The sequence below is a fragment of the Halichoeres trimaculatus genome, unplaced genomic scaffold (genome assembly GCF_033239565.1).
Source record: "Halichoeres trimaculatus isolate MK-OKI-2021-1 unplaced genomic scaffold, fHalTri1.1 fHalTri1_scaffold_8, whole genome shotgun sequence".
Lineage (NCBI taxonomy): Eukaryota > Metazoa > Chordata > Actinopteri > Labriformes > Labridae > Halichoeres > Halichoeres trimaculatus.
Window position 1 is genome coordinate 27935824 of NW_027437186.1, and position 16108 is coordinate 27951931.

A 16108-nucleotide genomic window follows, 5' to 3' on the forward strand; every position below is an offset into this window, starting at 1 on the left:
AATAATAATAATAAAAGAAAAAAAGCCAAATATTAAAATAGCCTTGATGATGAAGTTTTGTGAAATAACTGAAGTAAACCAGTAACAATGTAAAATATAATACTGAAAGTCTACCAGTATTAGTTTTAGATACAACTATAAATACAGTGTAAAAAACATAGAAGAGAAAAAAGAACTTGGGGAAATAAGACTTGAGATAAATAATAAAAAGCCGAAAAAGGGTAAAAGGCAAAGGCAGTGACAAGTTTATACTCTTTTTATCCAGGATTTAAACTGGTTTCTGAAGGTCATTAAATGTATCAAAATAATGAAAAGCAAGGTATACGTAATTAATAAGTTTTGCAAAGAGAGAAAAATTATATTCTCTTGGTTCTCCGGAGGGTCTTGGTGTCAGAATCGAGCACCTCAGCCAGCTCGATGTGGGCGTGGCTGCCGTCGCTGACGTCACTCAATGACAGCTAGCTGTCAGAAAGTGAGTTCATTCCCCGGAGCCGAGCAGACGGAGCGCAGCCGAGTAGACCGAGCGAAGCTGAGACGTTTCTGCCCTTCCGCTGGTATCTAGCTCCTCGAGTCAGCGACACAACGGACGGTGCTTTCCACCGTGCCCGGCCATGGACGAACAGGCGGGGCCCGGTGTGTTCTTCAACAACAATAACAACTCTGTTCTACCGGGCGGGGGGAAAGGACCGCTGCCCGACGGCGACGCTGGGGAGGCGGCTAGGGCGCAGTACAGTATCCCGGGGATCTTGCACTTCCTGCAGCACGAATGGGCCCGATTCGAAGTAGAGAGAGCACAATGGGAGGTTGAGCGGGCTGAATTACAGGTAAGAAACACCGATTTAATCTAAACACGACCTCTTATTAGTGACGTAACCTGAAACCTGCTCAGTCCCTTTATAGCGGGTCGAGTTCAGGTTCTGGGTCTGATTGTTCTGATTAGCAGGTTAGCTGTTAGCATTACCACCGGAGCTAAGGAGCTGTAGCGCCCCCCTGAATGCACGACAGAGGGCCGATACTAAACTTTAAATAAAACCTTTACGCTGTATTTACATTTACACGATACCTCTTTGAACTAAACGACATTTATTAGTAAAAAAAGAAAATATTCCAGTGTAAACATGTCATGCCTGTACTTTTTGCCATAACCGCTACTAGTATTGACATGTAAATCAAATCGTTGTTGTTGTTTATTTAATCACTATATATCACTATGTTATTTATTTATATTTATTAAAGTAGTGCCTTTATACCGATTATATAAAGTTGCAGGGAGCCTCCCCAAAAAACAACAAACAAAAATGAATTCCACCTACATCCAATATACTTTTATATAATGTATTGTTTTATAAGGGAATACGAAATAGGTATAAATTAGATTTTATAAATACACAGTTGGAATACAAGTAAATACATTTTGCATCAATACCCACACACATATCTAGACACACACACCAAACACACATACACATCCCTGTACATATACCAAGATATAAAATGATGTAAAGTGTGATACATAACAGTTTTACGACAGATTGTAAGTTTAGCACTCAGTATTTTCTACTCTGTGTTATCTTTGTGTTTACATGTTAAGATTGCCACAAGATTTAACCAAAATAAATCCCTGCATATTAATATGTCACCATCAGATTATCACTAATCACTCTGAATATCGCTTAGAGCCCATTTTTGATCCATAACTGCAGGGAATAGGTGTGAGAGCAAGGCTTTTATTCCTACCAGGTAAAGTGCACAAATGCAGAGAGGTAAGGCAGGAATAAGAGTCCTGAAAGCAACATGTAATCATCATAGAAATAGTGTGGTTTTATTTATATCAGATTAACCATTTATGTTTCTATACGTCTATTTTCTCACAGAAATGGTTATATAATTATCTTCCAAATAATTAAGTACAGTTGTTTTGATGCAGTTGCTGAGATATTTAATGTATCTGACAGTTTCTTTTTCATCTCAAAGTGTCTGATGTTTCCCTGGCAGCATTTTGACATCCTTAATCTGACAGTGAATGCTTCAAAAACTCTATTTTTTGCATCCTGGAAAAGCTGGAAGTGTAAGATAGATGAGCCTGTGAGAAAGAGCTGAACGCTGACCACCTACTGAAAGCTACATTTACCAGCAGGAAAGCTCAAGTGCAGGTCGAGGAGCTGTCGGTGGCTACCTGCCCACTCACATTTAGTTAACGTAATAGTAAAGCAACCGGCCTTGATTTATTGCATTTTATCTCTGACCCAGAAAGATGACTGTTCAGGAGAGCTGCTGCTTGTTTTAAGTGCTTCGATCTCTGAGGAGCTGTCTGTGCTGACATGGAGCAAATAACACACAGGAGGCTGCAGAGTCAGGGTTATTTCTACTTTATGAATCTATCGAGCTGCACGAGACAGAGTACTGATGGTCTCACAACTTAAATATCCATCTTACTAAATTCTAACTTCGAAGTACAACACCTGACACAAACTGGGACATTTACCTTAAGCTGGAGTTCATCTTTTGTATCTTTGCATGTTCTCCAGCTTATTTGTGATGTATTGGTAGATTAATCTCAATAGAATTTTACTTTCTTTGCATCAAGTTTCTGCACATCAAACCTCCTTCTATCCTCCATTTCATGAGTCGTCACTTAGCAGGAGCACAAAGTGCATTCGCAGACAGCTTATATCATAAGTGAGGGTGAATAATTTAGCTTTACTGCGTCTTAATGAGATTTGATGTGTTGATATTTCTGTAGGACATTATCTTCTGATGGATAAAAATGCTCCTCTGAATCAGCAGGCGGAAATTAACACACATAGTAAACTAACAAAGATTGTGAGTAAGTCAAAAACACATCTGCTGTTAGGAAGACTTAAAAATGAGAAAATATTTGCAATGCATTGGAATAATTTGAGTATCTCCACCATGACGTGACTCGTCACGCTGCTCTCCTGTTATGGTTTAACTCTGGAGAGTGTTTTCACATTATTTGGACTTGTTCAGCCGTGTCAAAGAGGGTGAGTTATTTGTTGATGTCATCGTTGTTTCCATGTCAGATTCCTCGATTATTTTGCAGCTGTTTATCTGGATTTTCTTTCATATTTATAGCATTTGCTGCTTATGGTGGTGTTTTAAATTTATTGTGGATTCGCTCAGATTCAGATGGGGTTTTTTTTTGTCTTTCTCCTGATGCATCTGCAAACCCACACAATGCTTCTCTCCTAGCCTGCAGCAGTGTGATAGAAACTAACCATTAAATGATTCTACATGCCCAGACTTTGTACAATAAGAATCTCTCTCCATCTTTTTCTTTTGGCCCAGTTTTGACGCCATAGTTGTAAAATTCCAAATGAGAGCCAACCCTGAGTTTCAGGTTTACGACATGCAGCTCAGTCAGCAGCCTGACCTCGGCTAACAGAGGCAGGAGGGAGACACTGCATTGTTTTCAGATGGATGACGTATCCTCGTATCCTCTGCTCGCTGTAGTACAGCTTTGAGTCATCAGGCCAGTGCGCTGAGCTTCCTGTCTGCTGTCGAGCTTATCAGCGCAGCAGCAGAAACTGCAGCGAGCAGAGTGAAGCTGCCGGGTGGTTTATTGGTTGTTCGTTTGTGGCGGGCTAAGTGGGCGCGCTCAAATTTGACTTCTTGTTGTTGTCGTTGCTATATTGTTCGAGGCTGGTTTCTGGTTTTAACATGATCTGACCTGCAGAAAACTCTGACCTACTCATAATTTCCTCGAAACCTTTCAGCACAGTGTTGCTCTGGGGTTTCAAGAACTAAAGAATGAGTTGTTTTATTGTTATTCCCTGAGTGATGTTTGTGAACAGTACATATGAGTGCATCAATTTGCTTTCTTTTTAAAGAAAAGTATTCATTACTTCTCTGGTTTCTGCTGTTTGCAATCTGTCTTTACATCCTTTTTCCACTTTTCATATTTTCATACACCACTTTTAAATTTTTTATTTAAAGTGAGCAAAAAATCAAAACTATTATCTTTCACTTGTGTGTAAACAAAAAAGGTATGCTATCCTGTGTGTTATTAAAGTGCATGCATTAGTATTTCTAATGACGACGAAATTCCACCAGAGCCAAGTCCAGTCCATCTCCACTCATGCCACTCCATTTGAGCCGACAACTGTTTTGCAGGATGCTGGAGCAGGGTGCATAGATTTGCACAGAGCTGTTGATGAAGTTAAGCGCTGGAACAACTTAAAAGCATCAGGTTGACTTTCCGAAAAAAAAAACAAAGTGTCATGTGACTCAAAAAACACGGTTTTTGTTTTGATGGATTTTAACTACACTGTGCAAAATCAGATCCTCTGTGTCCATCTTTACAACTGTCGTGTTGGTTTGACACAACGAAAAAGACCAATCATTCCACATAGATGACAACTTTGGTAACAAAGGTGTCAGATGGGCGTTTTAAACAAAAATACTAACGAATAATCTTCTCAGTATTCAAAAATTGAAGACTTCCCTGTCCCCTTTTAAGACATGAGGGGAAAGAGATGCATTTAACTGTGCAGTGTTTGCAGGCTGGTTAGAAGTTGATATGGTTTTACATATTTTTAGTTTTAGCTCATCAAGTTTAATCTCACAGTGCCGCCCCTGTTTCACCGCCAAATGTCACTGATGCTTAGTCAAGCTATTATGGAAGTTTTTTGTTGTTAAATGGCAGAAAACAAACAGCTTTCAGATGCCCTACAACCATCATCAGGCAGGTGAATCACATCAAATTACAAGCAAGGGGCAACATCCAGTTTACAAACATGTAGCTGCCGGTATCCACTTGAGGCTGGCTGCAAAAGACCAGAAACCACAGATATACACCAAGCGAAAATTTTACTTTTATGGAATTAAAAAAAAAACATATTTACAGCCTGATTAAAAAATAAAACACAATAGGTCTGAAAAGCTGATTTTGCTATTGGCACACACTGTATGAGGGATGAATTTTTCTAACTCTACAGTTTGAAACGTATTAGGATCACCTGATTGTCCAGAGACACAGCTCAGACTGTGACTGACTGCGCCCTGTAGCTGTTAGAGAGAAAGCTCAAAGCCTGTATCATGTCCAATATGGCTGCGCCCGATGATTGGCTTCATTTCACTGTATCAGAAACAGTTGGGTGATATTGCAGTCAATACATCCATACTTTACGCAGTCTATGATTACAAACAGGGGCTGGTGAGAAAACTGAAAAAACTTAGGACAAGATAATAATTACATGTATTTCAGTACTCACTAGAGCGTTGAATATGGATATTTTCCTGCCAGCCCTCGGGTAACATCAATGCAGGAAGTCAGGATAAGCTAAAGTACAAGCACTGCAAAATATTGCAGTTTAACGGGATTTTTTTAAACTTACATGATTTGAGTAAACCAGGAAGAGTGACTTATAACTGGATGAAGAAAAAATATCTGAGGTTGGATAATACTGCTCCACTTTCTACTCCTAGCCGACAGAACAATGAACAGTACGCTTCACACTGAGGATCATGTAAAAAGCAAACACCCTGCAGCCGCCTACAGAAGCTTTAACAATGTACACAAAGTGATTTCACAGCTCAGTGGAGTCTCTCCTCCTCCCAGGATTGACTGTTTCTCTCTGTGTGGACTTTGAATGGGAGACGGTTGAAGCTGCGTCTCTGTTCGGCAGGAAGGTGAAGCTCTGTGCTGGTAGGAATGTCGTCTGGCCAGCCTGTTAGGTCACGCTCTGAGCCGCTCCTCTCTTCTGAGACTCCATGGCTCCTCCTGCTGCTCCTATGCTGCTGTCAGTCAAGATCAGACCGTAGTTCAGTGAGCATTGATCACTGATCGATTGGCTCATTTAGGATGAGGCACTGCTTTTTTATTGATGGGTACATCCCTGGTTTATCTGCAGTGTGTCAAAAGCATGATCCAATTTCCTTAAGCTGGATAGATGCTTTAAATATAACATCAATAACCAAATATGGCTAGTAGTGACTGTTACTTTCAGAAATTGATGTTAAAAATGTTTAAAATGAGAAAAAAAAGTCTTGTTTTCATGGTGACGACTTAGGTCTTGTTTCAACATCTTAAAGTTATCAAAGAATCTAAAAGCATCACCTCTCTTGTATGTTAATGTTCAGCTTCAATGAAAATTAGAAATTTCCAGACAGGCTCTATAGGAGGACTCACTGCATGGGCTCTAAAACATCCCCATAACCTTCTGACTGCATCCTTAAATGCAGGTTAAACCGAACCCTGTAGAAAGAAAACCATTTATGACCATGATCCAGAATCAGCGTAGATTTCTCACAGATCTTTTCCCAGCCCGCTGACGGAGGTTTAGTCGAGTTACGACCTGCTCAGCCCAGGCACAGCTCCAGAGCTCCAGCAGCCCTCCAGTTATGGGGAAACCCCTGCTCTGTGGAGTATCTGCTTCCAGAAGTCTCCGTCAGCAGCCAGAATCTGACACCAGGAGAAGGTTGAAGGTGACTCAGGGTGTTAGGTAGCTGCGGACTGACACACGGACCCATTTTTCCTGGATGTGTCTGTATTTGTGGAGGAACAGCTCACTCCATGAGCGATGGTTCTGTGGCTGATGTGATTGCTTATCTCCATAATGTGGAGACCACAGTGCTCTGCAGCAGCCTAGCATTATCTACCTCCGCTCCATGACTTATAACTGTGACCTCGTGTTTACTTTTATAAATGGGAGAGCCTGAGGCGCGTTGAGCTCAATGGTGCAGCAATAAGCAGCTCGACGCAGCAGTGCATACCATGGCATGCAGAAATGGGTGTCACCGTCATTCCTCGTTGTACGTCCGCCCCCGAGCTGCAGTTATTTCTGTTTGCCCTTAGAGTGGGAAAGTACTAAAACACCACTGTACATGTTCCCTCTCCAGGAAGAAAAGCACAGTTTGCTCATTGTTATTGCTCTCAGGCTGTGACGTGAAACTTTAAGACCTCATGTCGTTTAAATCAGGCTGTTCTCATAGAACACAGGTCATCATTTTTCCTCAAATAACCTGAGCGCAAACCACAAAACTAACTCAATGTTTAGTAAACATTTTGACAAATTTTTGAACAATTTTAACTCATGTCAAAAAACATTTGTTGTCACTGTACTAAACTGATTTTAGACACTGTTTGGGTGCAGGAGAGAGGTGGTTTTGATATGCTTCTGAAGGAGTCCAACATCTAATCTGAGGTTGTTGTTGAGTATTTTTTTTTGCCATTTATTTATCTAAAGCAAAACAGGGAAATACAATGTACTTCAAGGGTCCATATGCATGGTGAGGGTTACAGTAAACAGTGATGTTTATGATCAGCTGTAAAAACAGTACGCTCTTTTTGTTCCAAAACCACTACTTCACCTGTGCTGGGCCTGGGCGACATATCAATGCAGTTAAAAAAGACTTATTTAGAGATTTGCAGGTGTAAAAAAGTTACATATCTATATTTTCTATCTGAATTTTATTTAAAAAACAGCATGTAGTGTTCAGAGTCTATTTGTACATATATATTTTTCTCTTTTCATATTTTGTTGAGTAATCACTTCCATGTTTATATTTTTCAGTATCTTTATGTTTATGCTATCTGTTTTATCTGTTTGTGAACCATTAGACTAAGGCAATTGCCTAGTAATGTAAAAATTACTTGGCCATAAATCTTAGTTGAATTCTAAGTTAAATTCTTTGGACATTGTAAAGGTTTTCATATCTATCAGACATTTAATTTTTATTTTATTTGTACATTTTACAGTGTTTACTGTATAGATAAGGGAAGCAGTGTGATACAGTTATTGTGTATTAAAATAGAGTTAAAATTATGAAATATTAAAATTATAAGAAATTAGACATACTCTTTATTTCTCACACCTTTAATACATTCTGCTGTATTGTTTCCTTCTGGATCTGGGATTTTAATTGACTGATGCTGTGAGTGCGTTGTGGTAGTTTTGTAGTCAACTTGATCTCAGCTGTAGTTGTATATGTGTATAGCTTTTTGTTCTCCTGTACTCATTGCTCTGGTTGGTGTATCCCTGTGCGTCTCCTTGTGAACCTGTTCCTGTAACACAGAGACCTCAGGGTTTAGGATCAATGATCTATCAGTCAGTGTGTTTGTAAGCCTCAGCAGAGACAGTCCTGAGAAAATCTCTGTGCTGAGTTTAAGCGTTTGTGTTTTTGCAGTGAGCCGCTCTGAAGGGATTCTTTGTTTATTAAGTCTGCTCCTCTGAGTTTTGCTCCTCTGTCCCTGTTGGTCACACCAGATCCTTTCTGCGAGCTGTCGGCCTGTTAATTCTCACTTACAGCCTTCGTCTGTCTACGTGGGCGTGTGGGACAGCTGCCTGTTTGTGCCACAAAGTTGCCTGCTTCCCAGAGTTTTACAGTAGATCTGAGGTCACCAGTCTGTCAGAGTCGTGAATTGGTTTACTCACCACATAAAATGGTGAAAATGGAGATGTTGTTTTCCCTCTTTCTGATTGCACCACCCAGCTCGACTCTTACATGTGTGTTTTTCAGTGTTTTTTTTTAAATTGATTCAGATCAGTTTTGAGCTTTTATCTCAAGCTGGAACAACTGCGGGATGTGCTTACTTCACATTTCAGGCCCAGGCTTGATCAAATTTTCTCAGCTTGCATTGTTCATTTCCAGTTGGTCTTAGCCAAATCCTAGATTTTAAAATTTATCAGTGACTGAATTTGACATTCATCCTTTATGAGAAGTTTAAGAATCGTTGCACCCTTTTCTTACGCATTATCGTTTCATATCACTTCATTTGCCGATCCAGTTTCGTGCCTCTGTTTTTTAGTTTGCACATGTTTTAAACAAAGCAGTTTGCATGAAACTGAATGCTGCAGAACCAAACCAGCTTTAAGATGACTTCAGAGGCTTTTGCAGAGCTCTTCACTTTTAGTGGTATTCGTGCAAGCTGAGTTATCAAAAATTAACAAAGATTTTTTACAGTGCTGTGATGGATTGGAGCTCAGTGATGTTTGTTGGAGTAAAAAAGCAAGCAAGCTCGTTTTTTTTATTTTTCTTTCAACTATATCCTTCTTTGATCAAACACATTTTCTTGTTTCTAATCTGCTCCTCCATGCACTCTAAACCCTCTGGTACACAACTGCAGCGTCCCTGCTAGGACCACACCTTACTGCCAGACAACATATTAGTCAGGAATAATGCTGATGTAGAGAAATTGAGCGCCTCGCCTGCGTCCTGCATGTCAGAGTGCAAGCATGTTCACCATCAGTGGCCCTTGTGTAATATTTATGCAGCACATGGGATACAGCACCCATGTCCTCAACGAGCCCATCGTGCTGCCTTTGTCTGCTCCCCTGTAAGGTAGCACCGACGTGTCAACCTAACGTGACGGCAAAGTGTAAAATGAAGCTCAAATGGAAACTTGTGATGAGGTGTGAACGGCACGGAGGTTTAAGAGACAAGGGGAGATCTAGGATTTTCATTTGTTTTATGGGTATCATGTAGTGGAAGAAACAGCTTGAAATCTTCATGAAGTCCTGGTGTAAGCAGCTCACGTTCTCACCTTGACCCGCAGAGCAGAGGCAAGTCTGGGTGTGCGCATTTGAAGAGTGAGCGCCAGGTCCTCAGATCTTCAGTGTGACTCACCTTACAGTGAACGAAAGATGGAGCTGTCCAGGAGAAGATAGTGGTAAACACTTTTGCAGAATTAGAACAAAGAATCTTTGAAATTGCAAAGGGGGGAATTCGGTGTTACCGTTGTTTTCTGCATGATACAGCAGTTGGAAATAAGATGGAATTGGTTAAAAAAATAAGTGATGGATAAACAGTAAAAGAGCACTAAGTATCAAAATAAGCAATAAATACTAAACCAGTTTAAAAAACAAACAAAAACAATTTACATTATGAGTAATAAAAGAGACCTAGAGCGGTGGATGTGAAATGAAGTCAGTAGTTTCTGAAGTTTTGAACTGAGCAGTAACCTTAAAGGCAGAAAAGTGAATCTAGTAAGAAGGCATCAAAAATTGTGCCTCTTGGTTGTAGGTATGGTGTAAAGGTTGATGTTAAAAAAAAATGTGAAATGAGCTAACCCGGTCCTTTATTTGAGCCTTAAGGATGTGGAGATCTCTTGTTTGCATGTAGTTGGATGTTATTAATTTTTGTTTACATGATGTGACCTTCAGTAATATAATTATCATCCCTTTTTTACAATGTATAAAGGTCAATAAACAAATAATGTTGACCTTTACAAATGTTTTAATCTACGTAATGACAAGCCAACTTCTAAAACCAGAGTTTAAAGGACACAAAGTTAAAAACCAGCATTCACGAATAGATTGTTGCATTCCTGATCCAAGTCAAGTAAAAAGAAAGCACACTTTCTGTGGACAGCTCTGATTTAATTTCTGGCTTCAAATGATAGTGTTTTCGATCGTTGAGTTGATCAAAACTTCCAACTGTCTTACTGAATGTGTCTAACAGATCGCCAAACTAGGATAAATGGAGCTGGAGACATGGTGCTATTAACAGCAGCAAAAAAATGGTTAATATTAAACAGATGGTTTTGTAACTCTCGCACAAGGGTATTTAACAGATTACACACACATAGTTGGGGAAACCTGGATTTTGAATATCTGATGGCCCAAATGACTGGGGTCATCATCCTTATTTTTGTCATGGAAAAATATGTAATTGGCAAAATTTTGTCATCATAATATTCTTTAATGAAACTCCAGGAGGCAGTTTTAGGGCTAGTTACAAAAGAAAGGGCAAAGCTCATGGGTTTAAAGAGACACTCACCAAAACTGGCTGTTAAAACAAAGGCAGTTTAGAGCTGGAAATGTGTCACCTTTATTTAGTGTTTGTTTCTCTTACTCATACAGAAAACAAACCAAACAGTGATTTCAAACTAACGTACATACCAAACTGTGATTTTTGTGTACGTTACACCCCTTGTGCTCACTGTACCTAGCATGTTAGCTTGCTCAGTGTTTATCTTACATTGATTTATTGCTGCATGGGAGTCAGGCTGGTTGTCACCTGCAGGCTTTTACTCCTAAAGATCAGAAATAATTTGTTTTTACATTTGTGTAAATTCTCTGAGGTAGTGGTGATGGTGTTTTGGGAGTGTTAGTGTGATCTGTGGTGTTTTGTCACTGCTATAGTAACGTTACAGCTCCTCTGCCTTGCTTCACTTTTCCTTTTTTCCCTTCTTGCCTCTCATGTAGTGGTATGTGTGGAATGCACATCAACCCGGCCATCATGGTTTTCCTCGGTTCGTGGTAACTATGAGAGAAAACTCTAGAAAAAAGGATGTTTGCACCGTAAATGAAGGATTTACACCAACCCCCACCCCCCTTGCTGAGCTCTTGCATGTGCGACCATTTTGTTGTGAGGTTGCATGAATGTTTTGACCGCGAGTGAGTTTCTTCTACAAATGGAGCAAGCTCAGGCAGTCTGCTCGGATGAACTGGGTTTCTCACAGTGTTGGCTCTGTCTGGATTAAATGGCCTCATTGTGTTGTGGATGTCTAAGGCGATGACGCAGAACAAGTCTGGAAGAAAACATGTCTGGCATTCACAAATCTCAGACGACACGGTTTTCTCTAAATATAAACCGGGGTGACATCACGAAAAGTCACCAAACGTTCTCTGAAGAGAGGATGTAAGGCTTTCTCACGTGTTCCCATCGTCAACCTCAGCTTAAATCATCTGTATACTTACTGTGTTTGAATCATGCTCATGCTATGACTTAAAAAATAAAAGTGAAGTAAATTATGTGTTTCCTAGCTGAGATCTTCTCCACTAGTTTGCAACAACTAGATTTCAAACTAAGAATAACAATTCGTAAACCCTTAACCCAGGTCCTAGGAACTAGGGACTTTTTGTGGAACTCTGCAGCAAGAGCCAGGGTCTAAAATTGTCAACAATAAGCTGACAGCCAGCTGTGATTGACTTGGTATAATAAAAAATAAACAGTGGTCCTCTTTGAGCCTGATAGTGTGAACCTGTCTCTGTCAGCACCTGGGGTACAATTTTAAGGGTGACCCTAAACTGGAGACCTTCAGCTGAAGGCGTCAGTGGATATCCAGTTTCCAAAAACAAAACTAAACAGAAGGCTACCTTTAGGGATGGGTACCAAATTAGGTACTTTTATAGGTACCAACCAAATTCTGTCAAAAGTAACGGGTATCGATTCATGTAAAACCAAAAGGTACTATGTTTAGGTACCTAAATGCATCCTTGTGACTGTGAGGGAGTGTAAGAGTAGGTGGTTTTCCATGCTGGATATTAACACAGCATTACAAGGTTATATATTGAAGAATAAATTTGTTAAATTGAATTTTTTTACATTTCATTATTAAACAAATTGATATTTTTACCACATAAACACAAAAAGGTACCAAAACTTGGTACTGTTGAGTACCGGTACAAATTGCCAGGTACCGGGCATTTTGAATAATAAGAACTCCAACTCTTCACTTCACTTCATTTAAATACCTTATATTTCTTACAAAGTTGAATGAAAACTTAAAAAAATGAACATCTCCCTATAGTTTTCTCCTGTAAATAAGGTTTACCAAAATTTCAATTTTCAATTTCAATCCCTACTAAGGACATTCGAGAGGGTCGGATCTGGCTGAAGGTCTCGAGTTAACAGGGTCGCTCTTTGAAGTACCTTTCATTTCTGCCATGACTTTTGAAATGTATTTGCTTTAAGTCTGTAATTTCAGGCATTTGTATCCCCTTTGTCTCTCAAGGTTATCACTTTCTATGATGTCATCCTTATTGTCTTTCTTACTGCCCTCTACTGGCCTGCAGGTAAAGTGCATAATTTATAATTTCTCTAGACGTCGCTGGTCTGATTTGCATTTCTTGGGACTAAATAGTTCTTGGTTCTTCTGGTTGAAAAGCACATAAAAAGGCAGCAGTAACTCAACCCACAGAGACTTAGGTTCCAGTCTGGAGAGGTTTTAGTTTGCTTCTTCTAGAGCATCAAACCACTAACTGCTCAGGGTCTGTGTGCAGCCCTGTCACTATACAGCTCTACAAAGTGCAACTGGAATCATCTGTTTGTCAATTCTTCCTGCAACAACCTGCCTGAGTTTTGTCCTCTCTAACGATTAACTTGCTTCTTATTCCTTCTTGGGAAAGCCTCCTACTCTGGATGGACGCCCCATGCTTCATGTCTCTCACTCAGACTCACTAAGGAGCCCTTATCCAGCAGCCCAATAATGCCGGCAGTGTGAGGCCGGGAATTAAATGCTTCCTGTGTCTCTTTATGGCCCGAGTTGACTCATTGCATTCCTCCCAAGGTTAATGTTTGATGGAGGAGAGATGGCGAGCCAGAGATTCACAGAGCTGCACTCTTCTCTGGCTCTGCAGGGCGCCAGGGGTCTGTGAGCTTCACGAGGGTAGTGAAGAGTCGATCGTGTATCAGTCAATGCAGATTTGCTGATTTAATTGTAGTGGAAAGAAATCTGTGGCAAAGGTGAAGATCTAAAGTGGGACATGAAAAAGGAAACTGCAGTTCCTCAAATGGCCACTTGAGGCTGGGAAACTTTCTTTGCAGCCTGCAGTTCATTGTTTACCTTTCCTTGAGCTTTTGCATTTGAAGTTTTAAAATTTGTGCGTCTATTTTCAAATTTTAAAACGTCAAACATCTTTTACTATTTTGCTTCTGTGTATGTCTTCTTCTCCTTAGGCCAAATAAGTGCAGTTTTTGTTCCACCCACTTGCGTCACTGTGAGAAGTCAAGACTTACTGAAATGTTGAGGTCTTGACATAAGGCTCTACTACCTGGTCCATGCCAGGAGGGGCGGGCCTCAAGCACCAAGGTCTGTCCATAGCTAAGCCATAGCCATAGCAAAGGCTTCCAGAGGACTGGGCCAGTCAGAGGAAAAGAGGTTTGTAAAGCAGGGAGCCTTAAAGAGACAGAAGCTGAAATGAAGATAAAGCTTTTCCTAAACGCCAGTAGAAGCAAATGTTTTTTTTTTTTCCTTTAAATCATGTATAGATACTACAGGGGCACCAGAGGGACAGAATTAAGACTGAAAATAGCACAACGCCCTTGCTTTACAGAAAACGCTGGTGAAAAGTCAAACTGAGTTTTGTCTCGTTCTGCTTTGAGTTGTGTTGTTATGAGAGCAGAAGAGATCCATAATTTTCTGCTCGACATCACGATCTCATTTTAGTGGAAAAATGCCTGTAATTAGCTTAACGAGGTATTTGTAGATTTGGTTGCATGTGGTACACTTCCAGCACCCTAAGGCGGTGTTTTCTACCCCATTAGATTTGAATTGGAGCGCTTTAGTGAGAGAGAAGTTATTCTGTGTGCAGGACAAATCCAAACAGTGTCTATTTTTCCTTATGGCATATTTTCCTAATGCCTTGTTTGTGCCTCCTCTTCTACATTCCTGTGATTCCTGCACATTATTTCATATTAGGCTGTAAAAGAAATCTGCTCCCTGGCGTGTGCTGCGTGTTACTGTCACAGAGCTTCAAATTGCACCACAGGCCTTTCTGTGAGTCCAGCCCTTTCTGTCTTGTTTTCTGGAGGATGTGCAGAGTCAGATGCATGCTGCTAACATTGTTGTCAATTCTGAATGCATTATCCAGCTGTGGGGAAGAAGTGCGTAACTGATGGTCGAGAGGGGATCGAAGCCTCTGCAGACGTAATGAGCAGAGTGATATCTGGTGCTGATTTCACCATCAAATTGAGACTTCGTGCAGTAAATCCTGAGGGCACCAGACCGAGCGGGTTGTTCTGGGTTCCTCTGCAGGGATGTCGTTATTAATACGAGCCAGATTGAAGCGCTGTCATGACTCATTGTTGCAGGCAGCAGCAGCAGCAGCAGAGCTCTACTCGCTATGAGTGTGAAACTGCGATCCGGCCCACTCAAAACTCGCACCATCCTCTGCATGTGGATCCAAACACAGGGAATCGAGTCGTTGCGAGATGTTAACATGCGTTTATGAGCCGGAATCAGTCTCAGGAGGCTTCATTTGAAGTGAAGCAGGAGCAGCACTCTCTGATACTGTTTTTCTCTCATGTTAATCCAAAATTAGATTCAAACAGCCTGTTTTGTTATACTTTGCTTACTGCAGAAAGAATGGTTAATGTAGTCTTAATAAAGTCCTGAAATGGGAACAGCAGAGTGCTTATCCCTCTGTCTGAACACAGCCCAGAGATTTCAGCAGTCTGCACCCTGCTGTAACCCCTTAAACCCAGGGAAGTTACTGTAATGTAGAGGGAAACACTGTTTTAAAGCTTTAAAGGCCCTGTGGGGACTTGAGAAGTGATTTGAAATAGTCTCACTTTTATATATGGATTATCAGTTCCTGAATTGGTCATTTCTCAGATTCTGAATCCATGTACTGCATGAAGACAGAAAGGCCCTATGATGAGGCTACGCAGGCTGGCAAAGTTTAGCAGTGAGAAGTAAGATCAGGCTTTTTTCATGAAGAAAAGGATTTCTGTGTTTTGTTTAGTACTAATGATGGACTCTGGAGCTGGAATAACAATTAAGCAATGTGTAACTCCTGGAATCCCAAACCAGCCGGCGAGATAAAAATATTACTTAAATTTTATTGTTTCGGGCTTTTTTAATTCTTTAATCGAATAGGGAAGTACAGTAGATAGAGCAGGAAACAGGACAAGGGTCAGGAGTGACATGCGGGAAAGAGGCCACAGGCTGGATTTGAACCTGGGCCATCCGCACAAAGGCAAACCCCCAAAGAGCAACCTTGGTCACAAGGCCATCTGCGTTCCCCACTTATTTTTAAATGACTGGCATTTACAAACCAATTGTCTAATCACTAAACTGGATAAAACTGGTGTAACTGTTGGATTCTCAGATTTCCAAGGGTACCTGAATGTATCACCAGTGACATCATGTCTAAAAAGACCTGGGCTCTGTTCTACGAAGCAGGATTACTGCCTAGTGAGATAGCTTTGAGGATAGGTTCCGGATTCCCTGTTCTACGACACAGGATCACTCCTCAGCGAGTCGAGTCTCCATGGCAACATACACTGAACGGCTAACCTGCTCCGGGGCAGGTTAGGTTCCAGATTGAACTCGGGGACTATAAAAACCCCGCCCACTGACCAATGAGCTCTCACGGAAAAAATGGCTTGTCTGTACTTAGAGGATCCCGTGGACATCGGA

At 40.7% G+C, this 16108-nt stretch overlaps 1 protein-coding gene across 2 annotated transcripts in view; it reads left to right on the top strand.

Moving 5' to 3' along the window:
• The first annotated feature begins 456 nt into the window (after window positions 1-456).
• The window catches only part of LOC141794954 (striatin-like), a 34123-nt gene continuing 18471 nt past the window's right edge, over window positions 457-16108 (top strand). For both annotated transcript variants that reach the window (XM_074675627.1, XM_074675628.1), the window contains exon 1: window positions 457-824. In XM_074675627.1, the coding sequence (XP_074531728.1) occupies window positions 612-824 (213 nt within the window). In that variant the 5' untranslated portion in view covers window positions 457-611. The remainder of the gene's footprint in view (window positions 825-16108) is intronic.